The sequence below is a fragment of the Neophocaena asiaeorientalis genome, unplaced genomic scaffold, assembly GCF_003031525.2.
Source record: "Neophocaena asiaeorientalis asiaeorientalis breed wild unplaced genomic scaffold, Neophocaena_asiaeorientalis_V1.1 scaffold211, whole genome shotgun sequence".
NCBI lineage: Eukaryota > Metazoa > Chordata > Mammalia > Artiodactyla > Phocoenidae > Neophocaena > Neophocaena asiaeorientalis.
In genome coordinates this window covers 1733119-1760419 of record NW_020172824.1, presented here as the reverse complement: position 1 = coordinate 1760419, position 27301 = coordinate 1733119, and the positions used below count along the sequence as shown (strand labels likewise).

The 27301-nt window shown below is 40.5% G+C and overlaps 1 protein-coding gene across 4 annotated transcripts in view; it reads left to right on the top strand.

The window, feature by feature from the left end:
* GOLIM4 (golgi integral membrane protein 4) overlaps positions 1-27301 on the top strand; it is a 77548-nt gene that overhangs the window by 22576 nt on the left and 27671 nt on the right. For all 4 annotated transcript variants that reach the window (XM_024741886.1, XM_024741888.1, XM_024741887.1 and 1 more), the window contains exons 2-5: positions 20946-21020; positions 22639-22688; positions 24335-24388; positions 25933-26083. In XM_024741886.1, the coding sequence (XP_024597654.1) occupies positions 20946-21020; positions 22639-22688; positions 24335-24388; positions 25933-26083 (330 nt within the window). The remainder of the gene's footprint in view (positions 1-20945; positions 21021-22638; positions 22689-24334; positions 24389-25932; positions 26084-27301) is intronic.

Below are 27301 nucleotides of genomic sequence, written 5' to 3'. Positions count from 1 at the left end.
AGCAATCCAAGATTGAGTTTCATGGCAGACTGGTACCAGTACCTTGGCCCTATGGAAAATTCACAGTCCAAGATTGACTGTAAAATTAAACACACTCTCTTGGTATCCTTTAGAGATTTGATACCCTGAAGCAGGTATTAGCTGCTACACGGTATTTCACTCCCTGCCTGGGGTTTACAGCAGTAGAATTCAGAGGCAGCTCAGTCCTTGAGAAGTATAAGGCCGTGGGGCTTTCATGGGGGGATGTATCAGTCCCTGTACATACTCAGAGTTAACAAAACATTCAGAGCAAGGAATTTTTTAATTAAGTTCTACAACATCCATGTAATTACTTACATTTTTCCACTCCCTCACATATTTTCTCATTTTATCCACCCTTGTGACTCATTCGGTAGCAAAATCAGTGACATCAGCATTCTCTTCTAGTCATCAAGCAAAATGGGTCATCTCCCTGGCCTGCTGGATTGTCTGGTGTGCCCCAGAGAATCTCATTTCAGTTTAGGCCTCTTCCTGCTGCTCTATTTCCTTGTTTCCTCTTGGGTGGTTTCCACTGACCGTCAGGAACTTCTCACCATGACCAGTTTCTTCACTCCAGGTTGCTCCCTTCTGAATGTTGCATTTCTTGCATTTATTCGTCGTTCATGCCTTGAGAGTCCTGCCAAGATTCTGCCCTTTTCTTGCTTTAAATTCAGCTGAAATTCACTGAGTACCTATTTTGTACCATACATGGAAACAGGCCCTAATACTTACATTCTGGAATAGAAGAGTGAGGTTCAGAAAGGTTTTGTGTTCAGAATGACAAAGGTGGTATATGAGAGAAGGAATTTGAATGAAAATCTGCCCACTCTAAATTCAGTTTTCTTTCCAATTTAGCACAACTCCCGTTTTCTCTAGGTGTGCCAGGGCACTGAGAAACTCAGATGATGTGAGCTGGAAGGCTTCATTAGGTCATGCTTAAGTGTGTGCCGCTGGCCATCATCCCTCTGCTGACGCAGGAGGCTGCTGTAAGCATGTGTGGCAGATGTGCCCTGGGCACCAATATCTGGGTCCACCTTGAGTCTGTAATGCCAGCTCCTGGCCTGTAGGATGAAGAGAAAGCTGCTGTTTTCAGTGTTGATTTTTTTTTAAGAACTGGTCTTAAAAGTAGATTTAACAATTTAGTGTAAAAAAACCTCCACTCACTAAGAGGAGTGAACTTATTAAATGTAAAGAAGTCGGGGAACTCCCTGACCTCAGTTTTTTCAGAGTATGGTTTTAATCTTTAATCAGAAAGGTGTTATATTAAATAGATAAGCTTTCCCTTTCAGGTTATAAAGCCATGTGCCTCTGTCTAGGCAGGCCGCAGAAACTGTTTTCTTTTTTTAAATTACTTCTTTAATAACCCTAATGAAAATGAAGGTTGTTTCCATGAGTTGAAAATTAGGCCATTATTGATTAATTTTATCATTGGAGGAGAATATTAAAAATAATTCATTTTGAGTTTTATAATGTATTTTTAGAGGTCCTCTGAATCTGTATTTGATGAGGCAGACAATTACGTCAGAGACTTCAATGAAGCTACAGTGTGAACACCCAACTCAAGAAGATGAGGAAACTATGCACTTTCCCAAAATTTGGAATGAGTGTAGACCAGGGTTCAAATCTGGACTCCATAATTAAATACTTGGATGATCTTTGACAGGTTACCTAGCCACTCAGCCTGTTTCATTGCCTGTTTGAACAAAGATTATACTTGCTCTCTGAAGTTATGAGTCTAATGAAAACATCTATTCTGTGCCTGGTACACGGTAGATGTTTTGAAAAAGGTAGTGAACTCCACCCCACTTTAATTAGTTGATAAATTACGACTTCTAGAAAAACAAATTAAAATACTCGCCTTACTGGTGGTGAGTTATTAACTTCATCTTTCTATACAAAGGCTTCATAGTTGAAAACTAGCTATATTACATCAAAGTTTTCATATAACACCAACTTAGAGCTTTATGTCCTATTTTTATTTTCTAATGACACCCTTTTAAGATCTCCATTAGGGAAAGTAAGTTTAGCATATTAAAAGACATGATGCTTTTAACAGGCATTTTTATTTCTCTCATGAAGCATATTTTGGAACGATCTTTGAAAGGCTGCTGCTTCAGTCGTTAATTCATTTTACTCAGAGACTGTGAACATCAAAGCAATAAAATTCAGTTAAGTGGAAGAGTCAGGAAATAGAATATTCTGGTGAATTCAGTTGTCAGTGTTAAATAAAAAACATATTACCTTCTCCACGCATGTGTTTTCTGGTCTCTGTATTTAAATCATTCTATTGAATTTGAGGTTGTATTGAAAACTCTGTACCAAGTTATTTTTCTGGTAAAAGAGAAATCAATTAAAGAAAATACTTTTTGTTTCATGTTATATTATTGAAAAGCATTTCAAACTGTATTAGTTGCTTTACTTCATTGTTAAGAATGGCCATCATTAAAAACAATAGTTCTCCTCTAGGGATGAAAATGTAGATCAGATATGAAGATTCAACTAGATGTATATTGTCTCTTGGCCATGGCAATGAACTTATCAATAGATTCTGATCTTTCCCTTTCTTTTAGAACATGAATACAATAAAAAATTCCACTTAAGTTATGGTAAAATGAGCATTAACATAATTAATTATTATGATATAAACTTAAGAGTAGTTTATGTTTGTGTAGAAATTTGAAAAGTGCAGAAAAAATTTTGAGACAAAGTCACTCATAATTATTAACAACCAGCACAGTCTCTAAAGTTTTAGTGTTTAGTCTTTATTTATAGAATCAAAGACAAATGGATGTGCAGTTTTCTTTGACTAGTTTAAGCTTTTTAAAATCTGTTTAACTTGATGTTTTGCTTTATCTAGTCATATTTCCACTTTAAGTTTTAGAAAAATTTACAAATGGATGAAAAGAACAGAAATGAAACTTCCCTTCGTGGCTTAAAAAATCTGTCCTTAATCAATATTGCATTGGGGAAACAGAAAAAAAAAAATAACAGATTATTTTTAAACGGTATTCTGCAAGAAGTTGATATATAAAATAGTAAATCAGGTACCTGCTTTCAGAATTCGGGAAAAAAAGTTTCTCTGAAAAATAGAACCATTCAGAAGCCAAATTTTAAGAGGTTTTTTTCCATTTATTTTCTGACTTGGAGTATTGAAAGAAAAGTTTTAATCACAGTAATTTTTTGTTGGCTTGCTTTCAGGTCTTTCCATCACAATAAGGAATGTAAGCCTAACAGAAAAACGCAGCCATGAATTATCAATATTTTCTTTATCTTACATGGGTTAATTTCTGATAATTGACTTTGTAAGGAAAATCTTGTGAAAATTCTTTCAATTCTATAATACAGTATTATCAGATACGTATTTTCATCAGATATATATCATACATAGTGATACTTTATAAACTCATTTAAATTCAGAGTGAGAAATTAAGCTCATAATAGCGTCTTTTATTTCTTAGTTATGAAGTTAAGGAATTAAAAAGTTATTTTTGTATATTCCTAGTGAAACACCAGGCCAGAAAATATTAATGTGCTCTTGTTAGATTATCTATGTTCTTTTCAAATTCATGAACTCTGAAAGACAAAATGATGGAAATACTCCCTTTTTGCACCTCAGATAAATATCATGTATATTTGGCATGTTGATAATGTAGAATTGTCCTTTCTGCCTTACAGGAATCGGTAAGGGCCTTTTTTTCCCCCTCAAATGCCTGTGTTGTTTTCTCTCATGCTTTTAGTATGGGGATGATTTACTGAGTTCTGACAGTACATTGGCAACAATGTTTAGATCAGAGGGTTTTTTTGTTTTGGGGTGTTTTTTGGTTTTTTATATCGTGTGCTTGTGTGTGTGTGTGTTTGATAGCCTCAGAAGAAAAACTTTAATGACTGTTTAGTGCTATTTTTTTGTTTGCCTACATATACTGCTAAATGTATTTATGCCTAATGTGTATTTCTAGGTTTATTGTTTTGGATCAAGAGCTACAATTCCTAATTCATAAATTTGTGGTGTTGAAGGGATAGACTACTTGGGTACTGTAGTTTTTATTTCGGCATTGAGTAAGAAAATAGCACAAAATTATCTTCATTAAAAGTAGAACTCAAAAGTGGGTCCTTTAAAATGTTAAAAAATTTACCTAGTGAGTTCCCAAGATTCTAAAGCAAAGATGAAAGAACCAAGCATGAATATTAACTAAAAATTGTCCCAGTTCTCCTATGATAATTCATATTCAGCAGTAATTACAAAAAAACCACAACATTTCTTTTATCTATATACTTAAATTCATACAGCTTTATGGTGGGGTGATGGGCATGTTGTATCAATGATTTAAAGGTGAATTTACAGATAATAATTTCTTTCTCACAATCTCTTGAATGACAATCAAAAAATTACTGTAATAAATGGATTCCTTTTCTTATGAAGTATCTCCCCAGAAATTCAGAATAATGGAACAAGAGTACACTAAATCACTAAAAAGTTGAATGCTTCTTAAGTACTGAGTAGTACTGAGCTAATGGCTAAAGAAAGGTCACTGGATCGTCTAATGAATAGATCGGAGTAATTTCTAATTAGCACCTGTTCCGCCACAAATTACATGTGAATTGGGTGTAAAAAAGCTCTTTGTATATAAATTGTAAAGGACTATAAAAGCATAGTTTTGCTACCAAAAGTGGTTTTTTTAAAGGACACTTTTTTCTCCTGAATATATTAACACTCATCTGCAAATGTATTTAACCTCTTAGTGACAGGTTTATCTACAAGGTGATAAAGAATAGAACCGAGATCTTTAGTGGAATAACTGTTTGCTCTTCCAGAGAAATTCTGATTTACACTTTGTCAATGGGGAAATAGCATAGCATCAGAGGTGAAGTGTTTAGTATGCTAATGAATCTTGTTTTAAGTTATGGTTATAATTAGTTTTATTCTATATTACTTGAAAATCAAAATGTAGTATAATAATAAATGTCAGCTACTCTTGTCCAAATTACTATAAGTATTGAATTGTCGGAATCTGGAACCAGTGAGGTTATTCTGTGCCTGCACTTCCTGTTTTCACCCACCTCCCAATTACTTGCAGCTGTCAAAATAGTTTTAATCATTTTCAGATACTTTGCAGAAGAAAAGGGACTTAAGCCCTTCAGCCAAAAAAGATGTTGCCCCTCCTCTTGTGGTCTTCTTTTATAACCCCACTGGGTCCCCCTAGTCTAGTCAGGCCAGCGTTCTTTCTGAGCATCACTATTATGCTCTAAGATCTTAAACGTTTATCCAGGTCATTCCACAGTTCTGATTCTGTGTCCTTGCTTGTTAAACCACATCAGAGAATCAGAGAATCTTAGAGCTGGAGGAAGCCTCAGAAATCAGTTGCTAAGCCCCTTTATTTTACCAGTGATGAAATGTATGACATTAAATAAATACCTTTCAGATTAAAAATTAAACCCAAATCTCTGGACTTCTAGCCTTTGGCCTGTTCCACCAGGAAATGTTGCCTGCAGATATGTGCAAGTAGACACATGCAAAAATCTGCCTATTCCAAAGAATACCTGATATTTGCATTCTCCCACCTCTGTGTCCAGGCTGTTCACCACATATGCTTGGTTATGCCCTAGTATGGGAAAGAGCAAATTGAAACATGAATCAGGCAGGGGAAAAAAGGAGCAAGCATGCTCCTTAGACCTGTTTGCAATGAGAGTAGCAGTTGTAATTGTATGCATTTTACTGCTTTTATTAGTCATTCAGTATCAAAGTTCATTCAGTATCAAAGAAGGATAATGTGTCTGTATCTTTTAGAGTTGTACCTATAGAAAAGGAGAGCCCTACCATAGAACACCTTAAGTATGACAGAGGGTCTTAGTTTATATATAATGGTTTTCAACTTATTGAAAATCATAGGTGACAGATAAATCTGAAATAGTATTCTTTTTTTTTTTTTTTTCCCGATACGCGGGCCTCTCACTGTTGTGGCCTCTCCCGTTGCGGAGCACAGGCTCCGGACGCGCAGGCTCAGCGGTCATGGCTCACGGGCCCAGCCGCTCCGCGGCATGTGGGATCTTCCCGGACGGGGGCATGAACCCGTGTCCCCTGCATCGGCAGGCGACTCTCAACCACTGCGCCACCAGGGAAGCCCTGAAATAGTATTCTTTTGTCAAAAACTTTTTCCTAAAAAATCAGAGCCTTTCCCAGCATTCTGCTAAATTGAATCTTTCTTAATCAAATGTATTTATATTTTTTAAAGACTTTATTTTGATATGGACCATTTTTAAAGTCTTTATTGAATTTTGTTACAATATTGATTCTGTTTTATGTTTTGGTTTTTTGGCCATGAGACGTGTGGGATCTTAGCTCCCCCACCAGGGATCGAATCCACGCCCCCTGCATTGGAAGGTGAAGTCATAATCACTGGACAGCCAGGGAAGTCCCTAAGTTTATTTTACTGAGAATATATAAATCCACTTTGAAATGATTAGTGTATCGCTGATGCCACCTACTCTTCTCCTTTGCTTTAAATATGCATATTTAGAATTTTAGCATTGGAAGGACCTTGATGACTCAGATGTCCAACTACCTCATTTTATTGCTGAGGAAACAGAATTTGAAAGGTGAAGTTTCTTAAATGTGAGCACAGAACTGGTTAGCGTCTGGTAGCATGGAGCTCAGGAATCTTGGCTCAGGCCACTGTTATTTCCCCTAAATTACTTGAAAAATTCTCATTAAATTGTTTCTTGGCTCCATCTGTTTCTGTCTGTTTCTCTGTCAGTCTGTCTCTTTTTTCCTTCTCTCTCTTTTTTTCTTCTTCCAGGCTAATCCATCTCAGTTCTTTGTAAGTCATTTTCAGTGGATTTAATGTGAATACTAACTATGGAATGGGTTGAAAAGAAAAACTGGAAGTTTAATTAGAATGCTGGTATCATCAAAGATTTTTTTCTTTCTTTTAGCATCCAGTTATATATGCACCTTTCTACAGATCTGGACTGTCTGTTGATTTTACTCTGCTTTCAAAGATCCCCATGTGCTTTGTCAATTTAAACAATATAGATATTAGATATATTGTCTCTACCTTTCATAGAAAACCTTTAGAGGTTGCCAATGGATTCCTATGCTTATATTGGTATAAGTCAGCTGTATCAAATTTAAAGTTTCTTAAAGCTGGACTCTTAGGAATCCATCTCTTGATATGTAACCAATTACAAGTTTTATATGTAAATTTTGTGAAATAATTGGTATGAAGAGTACATTGTTAACGTCATGCGCTGATTATCTTGGTTCAGTCATTTAATAAACCATCAGCAGAGGTATCCACTTTGTACCAGACCCAAGGCTAGGTGACAATCTGCACAGATTTGACTCTCTCATAAGTAATTCCACGAAGTCGTAGGAGTGACAAATCTGTATGTAAAGTATTATAATAAGACCACGGATAGGGATTTGCTTAGGCCCCCATGGAAGAATAGACGTGGCGCATCCATACTGCCTGGAGAAGCCTCTGGAGAGCACAGTGAAGGTGGACGCTGATCTCACATGTCGGGTTTCACGTCGTGGGTGACTGTGTTTACGTGATGGAGGCAGGTACAATTGCAGTACCTCAAGGGCTACTCACCAGAATTTCACAAAACCCTCTGTGTCCTCCTCATGTCACATCATCATCAGAAGTCTCCTGCTGTCACCCTAAAATCCACACGTCCTGATACGTAATATACCCTTTCTTTTTTTTGTTTGTGTTTTTTTGTGGTACGCGGGCCTCTCACTGTTGTGGCCTCTCCAGTTGCGGAGCACAGGCTCCGGACGCGCAGGCTCAGCGGCCATGGCTCATGGGCCCAGCCGCCCCGCGGCATGTGGGATCCTCCCAGACCGGGGCACGAACCCGTGTCCCCTGCATTGGCAGGCGGACTCTCAACCACTGCGCCACCAGGGAAGTCCTACCCTTTCTTAAAGGATGAATAAAAGATAATATTTTTATTTGACCTTGGAGGGTCTCAATCAGTGAGCTCAGCCTTCTACTCTTAAGGTCTTTGACGGGCCGTGCAGTGAGTGGAGATTAAAATATGACCATTGCCCCGAATCAGGCAGTGCCCAGGATTTCAGTGCAGGAGACATTCTTATTTAGAGTCACATATGATCTTAACAAACTGAAAATATTCATTGTTCTGTAGCAAATATAAGGAAAGAAAATAAAGCATACCTAATTATACTCCTCTCTCAAAGGAGAGCTTAAAATGTCCAAAAATGGAAAGAGAATGCAGGATATCACTAAGAATTTTAATCACACTGGTGAAGCAGGTTTTAGACATCTGGTGTTGACTTTGTCCCCACAGTATCTTATCTTCTTAAGTTCCCTCAGTGGTAACTGGTATAGGTAGTTAAGCAGTTTAGTTGTGGGACAAAAAAAGATGTCAGGAAGCGTACGACGTGGCTGTGGAGGGTAGGCTGGGGTTTACCTCAAAGGGGTCCTTGTGTTGGGTCTTCTTAGACTTGTAAGTGATAATGAAATAGACCTTCCCAGCAGTGACCTTCTAGCTACTAGCAACTTGAGTGTTTCTTAGATTACTCTTCCTACTTCCCTGCACTATCTTGGTATCTCTCTCAAGCATTAAACGTGTCCAACGTGGGAGGCAGGGTGCATGATGCCCTGCCCCCACCCACAGAGCTCCCACTGTCCTCCTTGGTCCTGGACCCTCCTTTCACGCAGTAGCATAAGCCGGAAATCTTTGCACCATCCTTGGATCCACTTTCGTAACGTACTTTGAGTCAGTCACTGAGGCATTTTGCATTTATTGCTTAAATACATTTTGCTTCTCTTCCTTCCCCTTCCTCCGTCAATGATTACGGCATATACTTGAATATTATAAAGCTAGATTCCCTTCCCCCTGCAAAAGTACTCCTCAGAAAAGAGGGGGTCTTGTACTGGAGTGAGCATAAAGCCTCTGCTATTTCTGGGAGCTCTCCCAATTGCTTCATTTTAAACCGCAGAGCGCTGTGTGAAGGAGACACATTGGCCCAAAATGGCCTCGTTTAAGGCGACTAGATATTTATGAAGGGCACCTGACAAAAATCTTCTCTTTTGGTTTTAAAGGATGTGGCAGCATTTAAGATAGTGTGGGTATTTATTTCCAGGAATGTGATCTCACAATGGTAAACGCAAAATATCTTTATAAATAAGCCTTTTCACTACCCTCCCCCCTCCCACTGCAAAAACAAAAGAAAACAAAAACACCCCCAGTACGTTCAGGAGTTAAGGCTACCGAAAGCATGAATCTGCACCTCCAAGACAAATGGAGATGTCAGCTATCCTAATTTTTACCAAATATATGTGACTTAGGACATTTACAGTGACCGTATCAGACAGAGATTCCACTAATGCTGTATTCCAGTGAAGATGGGTATGCTTCAGAAAATTGTCAGAGGACTAAGATGCTGACCTGAGGTGATGCAGACGCAGATGTCAGACATGCCTGTGAAGAGTTTGAATCAAATTGGGGAGACGCGGATGGAGGGACAAAAGTGACCTATCTAAATGTTTTATATTTCACTATTAATTTCACTTATGTAACTGAAAATAACAAGGACCATGATCTTATGTAAACACTTGTACATTCAGAAAAGTACATGAATCTTAAGTATGGAGCTCAGTGAATTCTCACAAAGCAGACAGTGTGGAATCAGACCAGGAATCAGACAGTTACCAGCACCCAAAAATGCGCCCTCCTGCGCTCTTCCAGGAACTGCCTGTCCACCTCCCACTGCCAATAGGCACGGTGTGAACAGGTGCTTCCTCCTCTCGCCACGGAATACTTTCGCTTATTTTTGAATTTTCTGTAAGTAGACTCATTCAGTAAGCGCCACTTTGCTGTCTGGCTTCTTGTCTCAACATTACGTTTGTGAAACGCACGTGTGGCTTCATTCGGTTTCTCCACGTCGCTGAGTGGTATTTCATTTTATGAACAACCACACCGTATCCATTCTCCGGGGATAGATGTTTGTGTTGTTTCCAGCTGCGGAGGGTCGTGAAGAGTCTCGTTCTTCCGAGTCTCCTCTGTGACTTCTGGTGACCGCATGCCAGCATGTGCTTGGGTACCTATGTGGGAGTGGGATTATAGACCACACAGGATACCCCTCATCAGCTCCGACGGGTGCTGGCAAACAGGTTTCTGAAGTGGTTGTACCAAGCTCCACGCCCATCAACAAGGTAGGAGGGCGCCTTTCTCCATATTCTTGCCAGCTCGGTACTTTCTGTCTTTTTTATTTTAGTCATTTTGATGGGAGAATAGTGGTATTACGTTATGATTTTAACTTGATTTTCCTGATGACTTAACCCAGCTGACCACTTTTTCAAATATCTAACCACCATTAGGATATCCTTAAGTGTCTGTTCATATTCTTTTTCACTCCCCACTCATTTTCACTTCTCTAAAATTTTGTATATTCCAGTTGGAAAAGAAATCAACTTTTTTTTTTAATTGGATTACCTTATTGGCAAAACTGGAGATCATCTTATATTGGGGCAATATGGAAGTCATTGAGGTGATCTCTTAACTGATTCATCACCCACTGCTCTCTCTCAGATGCTTTACTCCGTCTTCCGTACTACCCATAAAGTTATTTTCTGTACGCAGATCTGATCAAGTCAGTTGTAGCCCTATCCCACTCATTCTCTCCCCTCCCTGATTACCTACCTTCCTGTCGACGCTGTGCTAAACAGTGTGTGCAGAACCTCCCTTTGAAAGGTCATGGGGAAGAGGAGTTGGGCGGGTTCGAGGCACACTTGCTAAATATTCAGATTATCAAGGCTCTTCCCTGGAAATTCTGATTCAGTAGCTTCCAGTGGGGTCAGGAATCTGTGTGATGAACTAGCACTCCGGGTTTCTCTTATTTTCAGGGAAGTTTGAGGAATACTACAAACAGGTTGATTTTGTTTTTGCCTCAGTGCTCTTACATGTTCTCTGTCCACTCTCTGGGTTATTCTCCTCCATTGGAAGGAAACATCCACACAAATGTTGCCTCTGGGAATCCAGATTGACTCCTGCAGGCTGAGTAAATCACTCTGTAGTCAATGAAGTCTTACCCCCGGTCTTCCTCATAAACCTAGTCCACGGTGGCCTTCCCCATCTCAGCTGATTGCATGCACTGGTTTTACCTTCAGTTTAAATTCAGAATCGGCTGCAGCTTGCACACGGTCCTATTCTCCCATTACACTCGGGCCTGCGTGACTGCACATGCCTGCTACTAGCTAGCTTTCCCGCTTGCATCTTGCACCCATGTGGTCAGAGTGATCATTATTTTAAAATCTAAGGTAACATCACATGTTCCTGCTCAAAACGCTCCAGTGGCTCCGCATTTCTCTCAGAGTAAAAGCCAAGTCTTCATGAGGTCCTACAAGACCCATCGCCATCTGCCCCCTTCCCCACCTTTACCCTTTGACCTTCTAGGCTCACTCTGCCTCAGTTATTCTGGCCTCCCTGCTTTTCTTAGAACATCCCAGGTATGGTTGCACTGTAGGGCTTTTGCACTTCCTGTTCTATCTATCTGGAACACTTGACCTGAGGCGTCTGTAGTACTAACTCCTTCACCACGTTTTTCAAGTGTTGGCTCAAACGTCTCCTTCTCAGTGAATCCTGTCTTGCCCACCCCGTTTAAAAGTGAAACCTGATCCATCCTTCCCACAACTCCAATCTCTTATCCTCCGTTCTTTTCTCCCCGTGGCATTCACTAACTTCTATTGTACTCCTAGTTATGTTTATCATTTACATCTTTCTGCAAAATATGAGTTCCCCAAAGACAATATTTTCTACTGTTGTGCTCACAATATATTCTCAAATATCAGAACAATGCCTGGCATATAATAAATGCTCAGTGAATATTCGTTTGATTTGTAGAATGTAATATTCAGGGTGCAATAGAGAAGAGGCCTTACATAGTATCTCTTTATAAGCCAGGTTTTTTATGAAGCCACTTCCAAGATACGTTGCATACCTTCACATTTTGAAGTGAAAACTTGACACTGGCAATTTGGATGAAGATGGGGTTGCTTGCGTACTGCTTCATTGGTTTGAAGGAGAAGCCAGTTGCAGCCCAGCTCATGCTCCCTGAGTTGTGTGTATTCTCAGAGATACAGGTTTATACAACAGGGTTGATACTTGAGTCCTGGATTTTAGGTTTTTCTCTAAAAAATGCTAGCAAAGATGCTGGCATTACTTGAAGTGTCCATAGAAGCAGGTTTCCATGAAGAAATCAGGTAACTTAAGAAATGTCTTTTACGTTTGGATCAAGCACATCAATTTTGAAAAGTTTATGCATAAATTCTTAGTCCCATTATAGAACCAATGTGCTTTTGCCTATTTTAGCCCATCTGAAGAGCATTCTTGTATACCCTTGCATCAGTTTTGGGTGACCAGAAACCTAATCCTCTCACGCATTATTTCTTGAAATGCTGTGATGCAGTCCAGCTGAAATCTGATTGCTAGATAAGCGTATTACTCTAGAGGGTCTATGCCTATACATCTGATTTTAGAATAACTTTTACTTCTCTTACTGTGAATTCCTAAGTTTCTAATATATACGCATATGTACTTATTCATGCCTTTGAGAATGTAACTTTTACTTTGTTGAGTCCCGTATTTTCATGGGACAGGAGGATAATTTTTCTCTTAGCTTACCAAGAGATTATATGTAAAAATCTGCTGGCTCAGCAGGCCTTTCTGTCATCCTGGCTTACCTAACCTTTGGTGATCTCTCATTGTCTTCTTACTGTTTTAACTGTCTTAGCCTCCTCTCGCAACCCAGATTTGTTGACTAGAAGCTTTTTATAAGAGTAATGCCTGTACTTTAGTGTCTCCCAAGGGGCCTGGAATACTGCTGGTGCTATGATAGCTCTGAGCAGCTAAGAGCAGAATTATTTCATGAGGAGTGAATAGATTTCCTCTAATAATAAGAATGATTATTAGTAGCTCACCACTTGAAAGAATGCCAAGAAGACTTGTGTGAAGACATATATCTTAAGTCAGCTAATATAATACTTGTTTGAAAAAGCCAAATCTCAATTAGATAGTGTCATGAGGGAAAGCCTTCGTATAGTTTTATCCAAAATAAGAAAGGCAGTTAGGCACCAATTCAAATCATGCTTAAAATTCCATTTAAATGACTTCATAAACTGTATGCATTAGCAAACTTAAAAATAGACACTTTATGAACTATTATAGGAACTTTAGTGTGCAGTAAAAAAATAAATACAGCAGGGGCTTCCCTGGTGGCGCAGTGGTTGAGAGTCCGCCTGCCAATGCAGGGGACGCGGGTTCGTGCCCCGGTCCGGGAAGATCCCACATGCCGCGGAGCGGCTGGGCCCGTGAGCCGTGGCCGCTGAGCCTGTGCGTCCGGAGCCTGTGCTCCGCAACGAGAGGCCACAACAGTGAGAGGCCCGCGTACCACCAAAAAAAAAAAAAAAAAAAAAAAAAACACAGCAATTGCCATGGAGTAGAAAAATACCTAATCAGACTGTCCTTTTTTTCCTCTCAGCATTCTGAAAACTTCTATATTTCAGGGCTGTGATTTAACTAATGCTAATCTTATGAGCCTATACATCAACAGATAAATTTATATTTAATCTCTATTCTGTTATCTGTCTTCCCCCAAAAAAAAAAAAAAAAAAAAAAAATACAGCAATTGCCATGGAGTAGAAAAATACCTAATCAGACTGTCCTTTTTTTCCTCTCAGCATTCTGAAAACTTCTATATTTCAGGGCTGTGATTTAACTAATGCTAATCTTATGAGCCTATACATCAACAGATAAATTTATATTTAATCTCTATTCTGTTATCTGTCTATTCTCTGGGATATGTGAGTACTAATGAGCCAACAAATATGGAAATTCAGTTAAAAATGCTGGGACTTAAAGGATGGCAGGCAAACGAGGAAGAGAATGAAATAGCTTCTAAATGCATTCATTTATTTCTCAAGTATTATTGAATACCACTAGATATTAGGAGCTGGGGCATTGGGACTGAAGTGGTAGTGAGGGCTGGGAATATAGAAGAGAAGGAAAGAGGAGCTAGCCAATCCCAGCCTTCATGGCACACAAAGTTCATTCATTCATTCATTCATTCATTCATTATCTGTTGAATGCCTGTAACTCACTGTAATAGGGATACAACACTGAAATAAATCAAACGAGAAATTCTTGCCCTGACTGAGCTTATATTCTAGTGAGATAGAAAGGCAGTAAATAAGGCCCCCAAAAGTAAAAAAAAATTAGTAGAAAGAGTTAAGGACTAAGGAGAAAAATGAAGTGGGGAGGGAGCCTGGAAGTGTTGAGGGTGGGAAGCAGGTGGCAGTCTTAGGTTGTACAGGAAAGGATCTGATGAGAAGGTATCTTTCTAGTAAAGACCTGAGGGAAGTGAGGGAGCTAGTCGCACAGATGCCTGGAGGAGGAGCAGCGGGGCTGCCAGGAAGAGGCAGTGTGAGGTGCTGAAGTGAGAGCTCGCCTCGCATGTTCGGGGAATGCTGAGGAGGCCGCTGTGGCTGGAGCAGGATGGACGATGGGGTGAAGCCTCGTGAGGGCTGTGGGTTTCGCTCAAGGCGTGACGGGAAGCCATTGGGAGGTTTTGCCCCCAGGCCTGCAATGTGACCAAGGTAACTAACCATAATTCAAATGCAGCCATCAATGGTCGAGCAGACCGGAAAGGTTGAATTGTACTGGAAGTTGTAAAACCAGAAGGGGGTGAGAAGCCAAAGCTGGACTTAATGGTTTAGGAGTTACCTGTGAGAAAAACGCTCCATGAGTCAGGAGGATGGGGCCGACTTTGTGGAAAGAGTGGGGTGGAGACACCAAAGTAGAGCCTTAGGGGTGCCTTTGCCCACTCATGGGGGCTGCAGGGGGATCCGGTGTGATCCTCAAAATGGTAATAGGTGTCCCCCTTCTTTTGTCTTTTTACTTGTTTTATATGGGTTGTTTTCTAAGAAGATCTTTGGTATTCTTTCTCAGACTTCTTATGAGGTGAAATGATGAAAGAAGGAAGGAAAGATAATTGGAAAACTGTATCTATGATGTTGTCTTCATGTTAATTACCAGCTCATTGTGCAGCGGAGGAGGTGGGTGGGCAAGTGGCTGGCCTCCAGCCCACTTCTGGCCAGTTAGAACCACAGTTGAGAACTGTTCGTGAAGACATAATAAATATCTACGATTTTAGGCCTAAAAAACCAAAATAAAGCAAAACCTCAAGAGTATTATCTTCTGAGAACTATAGTGATTTCAATTTATTTTCCTTTTTTGTCATCGCTCTTGCTATCCTACTTAAGTATCTTCAGCCACAATTATCAAAACACTAATTTGTTCATTTTAATTTTTATCACCTGTAAAATGATAAAGGTACTCGCAAATCAATGTTTTCACAAGTTGAACTGTGTGCCTTTCATACCAAGACTCGGTTGTGTGTTTTTTTTTAAAGATAAAACCCTGTGTTGTCGTCGGGACTGAAAGCAAAATTTCACAGGCTGTTGCTTCTGCCAAAGAAACCTTGCCCTCTCTTGGCTTAAGGTGTTAAAACACTTAGCAGTGTTTTCTGTCTAATTTTATTTATTTTTATTTTTTATTTTTTTCGGTACGCGGGCCTCTCACTGTTGTGGCCTCTCCCGTTGCGGAGCACAGGCTCCGGATGCACAGGCCCAGCGGCCATGGCTCACAGGCCCAGCCGCTCTACGGCAAGTGGGATCTTCCCGGACCGAGACACGAACCCGTGTCCCCTGCATCGGCAGGCGCACTCTCAACCACAGCGCCACCAGGGAAGCCCTTCTGTCTAATTTTCAACTGTTGTTTTCTAATTCTGAATTGGAGCAGCTTGTCATAGATGAAATGTCATAGATATATATTTTACCCCTAAGTGGATGCATGCCCCTAATTTCTCTGTGCCTTTTGGATGGAAGTCAGAGTTAAAGTGGAAAATTGCTGTCGGAAGCTGGCGTATTTTTAAACTCTTGAGTGAGTTAAGGGGGGAATAAAAACTCTTTCCACCCTTGACTGCATGGAAAATATTAAACTCCTTGTCAGTAAGCAGGGGAGATGATGAGTATTGTGGATTTTCATCCTTCTCTCACGAGTTCTTATGATTCACATCCTATCCCTGTTGTAGTGTTGGTCTGCATTAACGATCTTGAATGCCGAGATTGAACCATTATTTTTGTACTTATTTCTTCTTGAACCTGATGGGTGCTTTGCGAATATTAATTATATACCTTTTTTGTTGCAAAGGTTCTAGCAGTTTGGCTTCATCTTGACTGATGCCCTTGACTTCAGAGTATAAATAGAAAAAGAGATAGGTGACAGGGATTGATTAGCAATCCTCCTTCTAAGCAAAACAGTAAACCTATCTAGATAAATCACCAGCCCCAGAGCCTGGAGAATGCATGCTAAAGAATTAAGGGTAGCGTGTGTGTGTGTGTGTGTGTGTGTGTGTGTGTGTGTGTGTGTGTGTGTTTAATTGATAGGGAAATTTTCTAGAAGAGCCACAAGAACACAAAGATTCTATCTGGTCCATTTTGCTGTTCTTCAATTTTTATTAGAAAATAGGCTTATAGGTTTTACTAAGCTATTAGAATGATTATTCGCAACCCTCCCCCCTTTTTAAGGGAATTTTTTTTTTTTTTTAAGTAACAGGAAACTGAGATCAGTATTTCATTGCTGTTTCAAGTCTCTCTCTCAATATATATGTGTATTACTTTGTTATTATTAGACTTTAATTGTAGGGTTGAAAGAGCTCAGGGAATCACCTGATTCATCCTCTGGCACTTTGAAGCCATCACAGATAGCTGAAAAAATATTTTAGTATTTTTCTGGCATTTACTCTGTGCCCTGCCGTGTTTGAAGCACTTCACATCAATTAACTCATTTAGCCCTGACATCCACCCAAAGGGATGGGCACTGTTTTTATTCCCATGTACCATATAAAGAAACTGAAGCACAAAGAAGTTCGGCAACTCTACCCATAAGGAATGGATCTGGGACTTGAACCCAGACACCAGAGTCTGTGCTCTCGACCTTTACGTACCGCCTGCCTCTTTCCTTCTCCCATTCCTTCTAGAGTTTCTAATTCTAAGGGTTAATTTTTACTCTCACTTTCCTTTACCTAACGTGGTTTCCTCAGCCTATAGTTTAAGGTTCCTTTTCGGTTTGGGTTTTTTTTTTTTTTTCTTTTTCTGAGCACTTCTCCAGCTTTCCGTCAGTCACTGCTGCTCCATTCTCTCACCTTCCTCCTCGGTGATGTTCTCAACCCTCAAACCATTTCTGAATTCTTAGGTTATATGTCAGCACTAGAAGCTGGTGGCTGTCATAATGGCCAGTTCTGAGTAAGATAATATTAATAGTACAGTTACCTCACGGTTCCTCACATATAGCCTCTATCCCTGTTTACCACATCTTTTTTCTGCTGCATTTGCAAAAGCACGTTATTCATGCCTTAGGTCATGCTATGAGTGATGCCATTTTATGGATTCGTGAATAGTCTCAGATTTCCCAAGACCTTTGGATGTGGACTGTAATCCATAAACATCCTCTCCTCTTTGTGGACCTCGTATAGCATCTCTTTAGGTGATCTAGGAAAGTCTCTAACTGTGTGTCCTAGGATCTTCTAGCTCTTGAGACACGCTGCTCTTAAGATGTCGAATGTCTAAATCCCCATTATACATACAACTGTCAAAGACAGTTTGGTCGATGGGGACTTTGGACCAGCTGGTGGCACGTTATCCTCCTGGCTGAATCGCAGGGAAGAGAGTAAAGTGCGGAGCACCGTCTCCCCTGCCCCCCACATAGAGCGCTCCTCACCCCATTCCCCACACCCCCTCTCTGCCAGGTGGAATCTAGTGGACCCTCTGCCCTTATTGAGGATGAAATCCTGCAGATGAGTTTTCTGCTGCCTAAACCAAAGGTAAGCGTTCCGCGGTCAGTCACTGCTGCTCCATTCTCTCGTGACGTGCCACGTGACGTTGAGTGACTGCTGCCATATTTTACTGAAGTCAGGAAGAATTTCACTGGATTATAAGTTGCAACTACAACGTTTACCGCCATCCTTACCCTTCCATGATAATAGTTGACATCTAGAGTCTGAGGTGGCGGGGGATGGTGGGAAGCAGTCCCCCACTTACATTTTCGTGGCTGTGCTGCTACTGGGTTTTGTTGTTGTTGTTATCTTGGGTGTTGCTAGGCTGGATTGTCTCCCCATAAGGGTCCTAACCTCCCTTCAGGAGCCCCCTAGACTCAGGACCCCTGCTGCCACTTTTGACTCCATTAGAGCAAGATCTTGACTACTTTGCCTGTTGACCCTTCTTTGAAAGTGATGTACATGCTTGCTGAAATTGTCCAGTTAGTGCACCCAGATTCCCTATTACCTGGCATGTTTATGTTCCTGTGACCTTCTTCCAAGACCGTGGGAACTTTGGCCAGTGGATTGGAGATGAGGGAGTGTTTTTCCTTCCAGCTGGGGAGCTTAGGTGTTCCCATGGCATCCTGTTCTTGCCTGTGTATATCATGATCACACTGTAATTTATCTATTCCCCTGCGAGCCTCCACTACCTGGCGGAAATTCTCAGACTATGGGCAGGCAGTTCTGGGTCTGGCTTGGTGAGGCTCCCCAGCTCTAGTCTTTGTTTTCCCTCCCTCGTTCCAAATGTCATTCAAGATGGCAGTGTTAGTACCAATCCAAGGAACCTCTTGGTTTTAATAGGCTTTCAGGAATTGGCCGAGAGACTTATCTACTGTACACCTATGTGGTTGAAAAAAGTCTAATTTCTCAACAATGGACTTAGAACCAAGCTTTCTGGAGCACAGCTGCCTTTAGTCCAGTTCCAACACCTCTGTGTCTTTGTCCTGTGATGTCTTCCAGCAGTGCCCTTCTCCTGTGGGGCTCCCATCTACCAAACTGTTCTTCACTCCCAAAGCCAGCCAAGAGATTGTCACCTCTGAGAATCTCCCCTCACTCCTCTCCCATCCAGAGCTCACCCCTCTCTTTCACTGGGCTTTTAGTATGCCAAATGCATTTAGCTCTAATTATTTAAAATTACCTAATCTATCTCCTGTGTTGGACTAGAGCTTCTTGAGGCCAAGGCCCATGTCTATTCATTTTGCATTTCTGCTCATAATATGGTGCCAGGTACATCGCAGCAGCTCAATAACTGGGGAGTTGGATTAGATCCCTTTGTAATAATAGCACTGGGGGAAGGGGAGGGATCATCTGGGGAATAGAATAGGAACCCAAGTGGAGAAAGGGAATGGAGCAGCTCATTATTTCGATGACTAATGGGAGGCTGAATTGAGGGGAAAGATGAGTTTGGGGCAGGCATGCCATCAGGGGATGACACCATACCAGTTCGGCTGGTGGCAGGCCTTCTAGGAGTTCTGGACTGAGATGCTAGCAGAGGTGTGAGGAGAGCTAGGGGCTGTGGGAGTCGTAGATGGAGCCCTGGGAATGGCAGGTTTCTATGGGACACCAAGATGAGAGATGCAGTGTTGGGAGAAGGGAAAGGACCCTGGAGATGATGGGCGTGTTGGAAGGAGGACAGAGGTAGCTGGTAACTGGCAGGGGTGGCAGTGGGGAAGGGGCAGGGGGTCCAGCAGCAACAAGCAGATGTCAGGGAGGGGAGTTGCAACCATGGCAACTCTACGCGGCCGGCAGTGTCGGGCAGCTGTATGCACTGGACGGACAGTCAGTGACTGGTGATTGAATTGTATCTTAGGTAGTCATGGGGAGCTGGGGCTGGTAAAAGAACCAAGTGACAGGCTTGGCTGAGCTTGCAGGGAATGAGATCATTTGTGACCGTAATGCTGAACAAACAGGATTAAAGGGCAGGTCAGAAACGTAACTTTGTTCTCTCCTCCTCTCCCCTATTGCAACCACTCCGCGGAGCTGGGTTTTCTGTCCCTGCATGAAATCTAAGACAGACTTCACTACTTTACAGCTTCTCTCAGATCAAAGAAAGAAAAAAATCTTTCAGTAACTTTTATCCATAAACACAGTCTTGGTTTAGTAAGGATCGTGTCTGGTCTAGTCCAGTGTAGTAATACACATTTTTTTCATTTAAAGGTAAAGCTTTTCCCACTCTTGCAGCTCCCATTTGCTGTAGATGTGAAGCCTGTAGTGTGGGAGAGAGTCCCGATGGGCTTCTGCCTATTTTCCCCCTAACACATCTGCTCTCTCTCCTGCACTCCACAGGCAACTCCAGCCACTTCAGAGTAGATGGGGGAGGTGGGGTTGGTAAAGTGCAGGAAGGTCCTACAGCAGGACATCAGTTTGCCTTGGGTTTCCTGCCATGGCAGATGTAAACCTGACTTGTTCCTTTGTGGGCACTGGTATAGGTTCTTTAGTGGGGAGAGTCTCTCCCTCCTTAATCTCTGTGGCTATCTTACCTAAGTTTTTCCTGACATGGTGGAATCCACCCCTTCTTTCAGCAAGCCTTAGTATGCTGCTGAGGTTTCCTCACCCGCCCAGGCGTCTTTCACTGAGACTCACGCAGCTCATGTTGACTTGGCAGTACTTATGGGATATCTGGGTGGAAATCCTCTCCTAGCACCTGAGGGAGAGGTGGGAGCTGGACACACAGATGTGAGGGTAAGTGCCGTGTAGATGTTGGCTGAAGCTGTGAGCGTGGACACGCTTGTCCGGGAAGAGACCTGGAGCCTCACACAGACTCATGTTCCAGAAGCATGAGGACAAGAAGGTGGAAGCCTCTTCCAGAGTGTTGGTTTTACAGAGGGGCAGACTTCATAGGAGTCAGCCCAGAATTATGCCTATTATTGTGTCCATCTTTTACCAAGAATGTGGAACTTAAAATGCATACATTTTAATTTTAATTGTGAAAGGACTCTAAACTGTCTTCTTCCTGTTTTGAAAATTGATGTTAATTTTACCTTGGAATTTCTAATTCTTTGAAGATAAGTTTTAACTTTTTTTTTTCCAGTTGTGTATGAACACAGATCAAGATTAGAGAAATCCTTGCAAAAGGAAAGACTTGAACATAAGAAAGCAAAGGAAGGTAAATAAATAATGTAATTCGTGTTCTGTGTTTTTATCATACTCTTCTTTGAAGCATCACGTACTTGCTTTACTATTTTTTTTGCTAAGAAATTTTTCAGATCACCCAAAGTCAGTTTTATTTGGTGGATGGAGAAGGAGATACCAAGCAATATGCTATACATTGTGCGACAAAATAATTCCTGTTCAAGACTAGATTTAGAATCTTTCATTCAGTTGGTGCCACTTTGAGGTCATTCATATATTGGTTATATGTATTGCTTCGGAAATGACACACAGTTTTTCTTTGAATATTATCAGTGCATACGTTACTAACACCTGACTTCCGTCCACAGGCATCCAGGAAAAGTAACAGCATGCGTTGTCCAGAATATGACAAACGTTATATAAACATATACGTATACATGTACATTTAGAACGTAATGAATTGATCTTATTGTACAATGTCTTTTAGGTTATACACCTGTTTTCATCTTGTGGTAAAGGCTTTATTGGCACAACTGATTGGTTTGGTTTGAAAAATCAACATTTAGCACAGGTATTAGGCAATGCTGTTGATTTTTATCAGAGTTTTTCTATAAAGCATGGAGCTTATACAGGTTGTGGTTTGAAATTACCTATGTAAGGCCAGAAACTATCAAACTCTTAGAGGAAAACATAGGCAGAACACTCTATGACATAAATCACAGCAAGATCCTTTTTGACCCACCTCCTAGAGAAAGGGAAATAAAAACAAAAATAAACGGGACCTAATGAAACTTCAAAGCTTTTGCACAGCAAAGGAAACCATAAGCAAGACGAAAAGACAACCCTCAGAATGGGAGAAAATATTTGCAAATGAAGCAACTGACAAAGGATTAATCTCCAAAATTTATAAGCAGCTCATGCAGCTCAATAACAAAAAAACAAACAACCCAATCCAAAAATGGGCAGAAGACCTAAATAGATATTTCTCCTGCATTCTATTTTTATTTATTCATCTTTTTGGTAAATCTTGAGATTGAAGTGAGATGTTCCGTCTGATTACCTTGGTGTGAGGTAGAAGGAGGGAGAACAGAGGAGGGCAGTGTGGGCTAGGATGTTTTACTGAGATGTTTCAGATCATTAAAATGCTTTGATAGGATTTGGATTTCCCTTGTCTTCAAAAGCAGAGTGATTTTATAGAGCCATCTAGTGGATAATAAAGCCTTAAGAGCATTAAAGATGGTTTCCACGGCTTGATTTCCTTTTCAGGTCCTGAATGATTTTCGTGTGCCATCTAGTGGCTGGCAATAAATCATCTCTGTCCTTAGGTGCACTTCATGTTTTTTTTCTCCTTAATTTCAAGGACAGTTCATCACCAAGTACACATTCTAAATGCACTTTTAATCAGTTGGTTATAGTGTGTATTTTGTTGATACAAGATTCAGAACTTAAAGGTAAAGAGGAAAATTATATAACAGTTTTTTTCAACTCTTTCTAAAGCATTAAAAGACAAAGTATATAAGTCACCAAGTAGATTGTCTTAAACCTGAAACATTTTTTAGGTCTGAGTAAAGTATGCCTATGTTCTTTTAGATGTCTAAAAATGCCATAGTGAATTAACTTATAGTCTATTTTCTCCATTTTGTATTTTCTAGATTTTCTGGTTTATAAATTAGAAGCACAAGAAACACTAAATAAGGGAAGGGTGAGTTTTTTTTTTTTTCTCCCTTAATTTTTTATTTCACGAAACTTGCAAGAGGGGGAAATATGGAAATATCGCAAAACCTTTTACTCTGTTGATCATTAGGATTGAAGGGCTGAAATACATTTCCCTCCTCCCCTCCCTCCCTTCCTCTCTCCTTTCCTTCCTTCCTTGCCAAGAGATTCTCAGAGGAAGACCTAAAAACTGCTCTTTTAAAACCTACCTTCCTTTATCACATTACTGTGATAGTGATAAATTGGAAATAGCCTTAATGTTCAACCATAAACATAATCTCTTCATAAAGAGATTATTTTTATTCACTTACTTATTCATTTGTAGTCTCTCTTTTCTATGGAATGTGATATTTTAATTTGCCTTTGCAGGAAGTTACTGTCACTTGCATAGACATTGCTGTTTAATGTCTGACACGGCACCTGGCCTAGAGTTCCCATGTTCAAAAACATCTGTGGAACGAATGAATACATAAATGATACTGGCAGTTTAAAAAGTTTTTAAGTCCAAATTAACTGGAGAAAAACAAGTTTTTCTCTTACTCTAAGAAAAATATGTAAGCATTGGTTGAGTAAAGCATTGGCGTTTTGGGGTATTAAAACTGAGAAGAGTCTGTTCCTTGAATAGCTAGGAGGCTGTCGGCTTTCAATTCTTACCTGCTTTTAAAAGCCCTAGCCAGAACTGTGTGTATTCTGTTGTGCATTTTGTAATGTAATTTATTACAAATTAAAATGGTAAAGTGATAAAATAAAATGATAAAGCAAAAATGCAGTTCATTTTAGAAGCTGCAAGAATATGAAAGAAAGAAAGAATGGAGGCTGTGCTTGTACTGGTGACGGGTAAAGCAAGGAGTGGGGCACATATGATAGAACAACACAGCAGCCTGGGGAGAGAAAACCTTCAGGTGGTTTGTGGTTTGCACCCTCACTAGTTATGGTTGTCCAGGACTGGACTTGTGTGAGGTCCAAATGTGAAGATGCTCCACTGGCACACAGAGACACACTCCTGGAGCGTGTGCTTCAGCCATAGGTGTAGGCTCAAGTTTTGGTCCTGGCTCTGCTACTAAAGGAAATGTTTGTCCTGGCCTGTTCCTTAGCCTTTCTGTTTCTCACCCTGTGAGCTGGATTCTAGTTGGGGTAAAGTCACGTATGTAGAATTTCTTACCCGCTGAAGTTCGAGGCAGGAAAGTGCCTTTTCTCTCCTTTCCTGGAAGCCACGCGAAGCTTGTGAGGCCTGGTTTATCTCCTTTTCCCCTTGGAGCACCGGGCACAATATATCAGCCATGTGCGGTGCTGCATCTCAGGACAAGTTCCCCTGTGCCTCTGGCCTCAGTTTTTCTTCTCAATATGAGAGTGGAAGTAAATCACCTCCAAGGGCCCTGTCAAGCTGCTGTTTCATAATTCCATGTCCTGATTTTTCATTATTAAAGTCTAGCAAACTTAGAGGAATGTGAAAACTTCATTTCTGCTATTAAGTAAAGAGATGGCCTCAGAATTGTCCTGTTTCGAGCTTAGAGTTCATTTTCACTTAACACAAGTGAAATGAGTGAAATCCTTCCATTAAGACCTTTAAGCTCTGGTTAGCAAAAGAGCCAAATTTGTTATTTTTGCGTTAACTGTTTGCTTTTCAATTTACAGCAAGATTCTAATAGCAGGTACAGCGCGTTGAATGTCCAACATCAGATGTTAAAGGTGAGTAATTTAAAGTTGTTCTTCCTGAGTGAATCAAAGGATTAACTAAGTAACTTAAGTGATCAAGGAAAGTTTACAGAAAGTTGATTTGTATTGTGTTATGGTATATTAAAGTCATTTCTGGCTAAAAGTGATATATAATTGTAATGCTCCATCATGTTTATCACCTGATTACAAAGAACATATTTAGCTCATTACACATTTTTTATAAATGAGGCTCTCTGTTCACCTAATTTTTAATTTTGTTCTCTATCCTTTAAGGATTTTTTTTTGTTTGTTCTTTGTTTTGTTTTGCGGTACGTGGGCCTCTTACTGTTGCGGCCTCTCCCGTTGCGGAGCACAGGCTCTGGGCACGCAGCCTCAGCGGCCATGGCTCACGGGCCTAGCCGCTCCGTGGCATGTGGGATCTTCCCGGACCGGGGCACGAACCCGTGTCCCCTGCATCGGCAGGCGGATTCTCAACCACTGCGCCACCAGGGAAGCCCCTTTGTTTGTTTTTTTAAATCTAATTTCTCAGAGTGGTTTTTCTTAGATATTTTCTTTTATCTTAGTTGCACTGGAGGCAGTAGAAGTATTAAAATGCTGCCTTCCTGTTACTAATGTGTAATAAGTGTTCTGCCTACCACAAGAGCACAATTTATGTTTAAAGATTCTCCTTCCATGGTACTTGGATAAAACTCATTATTGTGTCAGGAAAATTGAAAAAAAATAAGAGAGAGAAGGAGATGCATTATTTCTGTTTAGGCCAGAAGAGATGAACAGCAGACAGTATGCCACCCTGCACAGCAGGGAAAAAATACCACGCCACTGTCTCCAGCCCCTACCCCCCAGCTTTTTGTTTGGTGTTGTGTTTTCTCCTATATCAGTAGGGCATATCCTTTTTATTGAAAGCAGCATCTTTCCTATTATCAAGAAAGCAATACATGAATTAAAGCAGACCACCCTTTCACATTAAGCATTTGGAGACTGTAGAATTTATCTAGATTGTGATTACAGTATTATAATCAGGAGTAGTATAAGTAAGAATCATTCTATAAACAATCGATTTATTACTTCTCCCAAACGGAAAAAAGTCTTTTTTTCCCCCCCTTCTTTAAACTGGGTTACCAGGAAGGCTGAAACTCAAAGAAAGGAAATAAAAAATGTTGCTGGGAAAACATCAGATTGAAAGAGGCAGTCTAGAGTATCCACGGAGGGGTAATTTTTTCATTGGCTTTACCCTGTTTCCACAGTAACTTGAGTCCCTGGGAATTTCCCCAAATCCCTTCCTTTTCCATCTCTCATGCAAACTTCCAACTTCTTGTTTTTCCCGTTAATGTTAAAAATTCAGGAGAAAATTATTTTTGGCCATGATCCCAAACTATTCATTTGGAATGGAAGGGAAATGGAAGGGAGCTGCACAAATTCAAAGCAGTCTGAGGAAAACGAAGGCTACTTCTTCATTTGTGCTGACTTTCTGGGAAGAGAAAGACTACGCTATCGAGAGACAGATTCTGATATAATTTAGAGAATGTACATCCCTGCTAAAGTTTTCATCTTTACAGAGTCAACATGAGGAGCTAAAGAAACAGCACAGCGACTTGGAAGAGGAACACCGCAGGCAAGGAGAAGACTTCAGTAGGACATTTAATGACCACAAGCAGCGATACCTGCAGCTGCAGCAAGAGAAAGAACAAGAGCTTTCTAAGCTAAAAGGTATTTGGAAACCTAATTAGTCAGTGTGCATGGAAATGAATACTCATATTAACGTTTGAATAGAACAATAGACTTTTGTTTTATTTTGTTTGTTGCTTGCTGATTGATTACCTTACATGTGGTCCTTTACCAGTTACTTCTTACTTCTTTACGAAGTTTCACACTTATCTCTTTGGGTTTGTTTAGGGAAACAGAATAGAATACTTAGTGTTTCTCAACGGGGCACATTGGCCATGTTGGGCAAGACAGTTCTCTTTTTAAGTGTGTTGTGAGACATTTAGCATCTCTGACCCCATCCACAAAATGCCATCAGTGCTCCCCAGTTACAGTGATGCATTTCCAAATCTCCACAGGGGCATAAAGACTCCCTGTTGATCGCTAATAGTAGCTTCAAAAAGCTCAGCCTCTGGAGTCAGACTGCCCTCGTGAATCTTGGCCTCTTCAATGATGTTTATATATGACCACAGGCAAGTTGTGTAGCGTAAACCATCCTCATCTGTAAAAGCGAGCTATTCATAAAAAGTATCAACCTTGTAGAGTTGGTATGAGGATTACATCATGCAGAGCACCTAGAACAGTTACTGGTACGTGGTAGACCTTCAATCTATATTAACCACCACCAGCATCAGCATCAGGTATTTTCACAGTAATGTGGAACAAAATATATCACTTCTGAGTACATGTGAGTTCTGGAAAAGGGCTATAGCATATTCTACAATCACCTATCCAGGTACTAAATAAGTCTGAAGTGTGAGATTTGGTTTAAAAACGTACATGGTGCTTGCAAAAACACGGGTGAAATCCTGGTGCTTGCAAAAACATGGGTGAAATCCTGGTGCTTTGCAAAAACATGGGTGAAGAACAATTTCCTGGTTTTATATAAAATGTCATCATAGAAAGAAACCATGTGAAGAGTCCTTTGGACTTTTCTGTACTTTTTTTTTTGCAATGTTTTGTCTCGAAGTGTTCCAAAATAATAGGCTAATAACAGTATTCCAAAATAATAGGAATACTTTGTAAGTATTCCAACAAGGCACCTGGGAGTTAAATAGCCACTGAGGCAGTTTACAAAGGGTTGAGGTGGTCTTGATGGAGCCAGATGTCAGCGGATGATACCCAAGAGATGTAGACGTGGAGGGGCCTTGGCTTGTTGGTGGTGAGCTGGGTGGTGAGGAGTCAGTAAGATAACAAAATAGAGAAAGGAAGAGACTAAACACT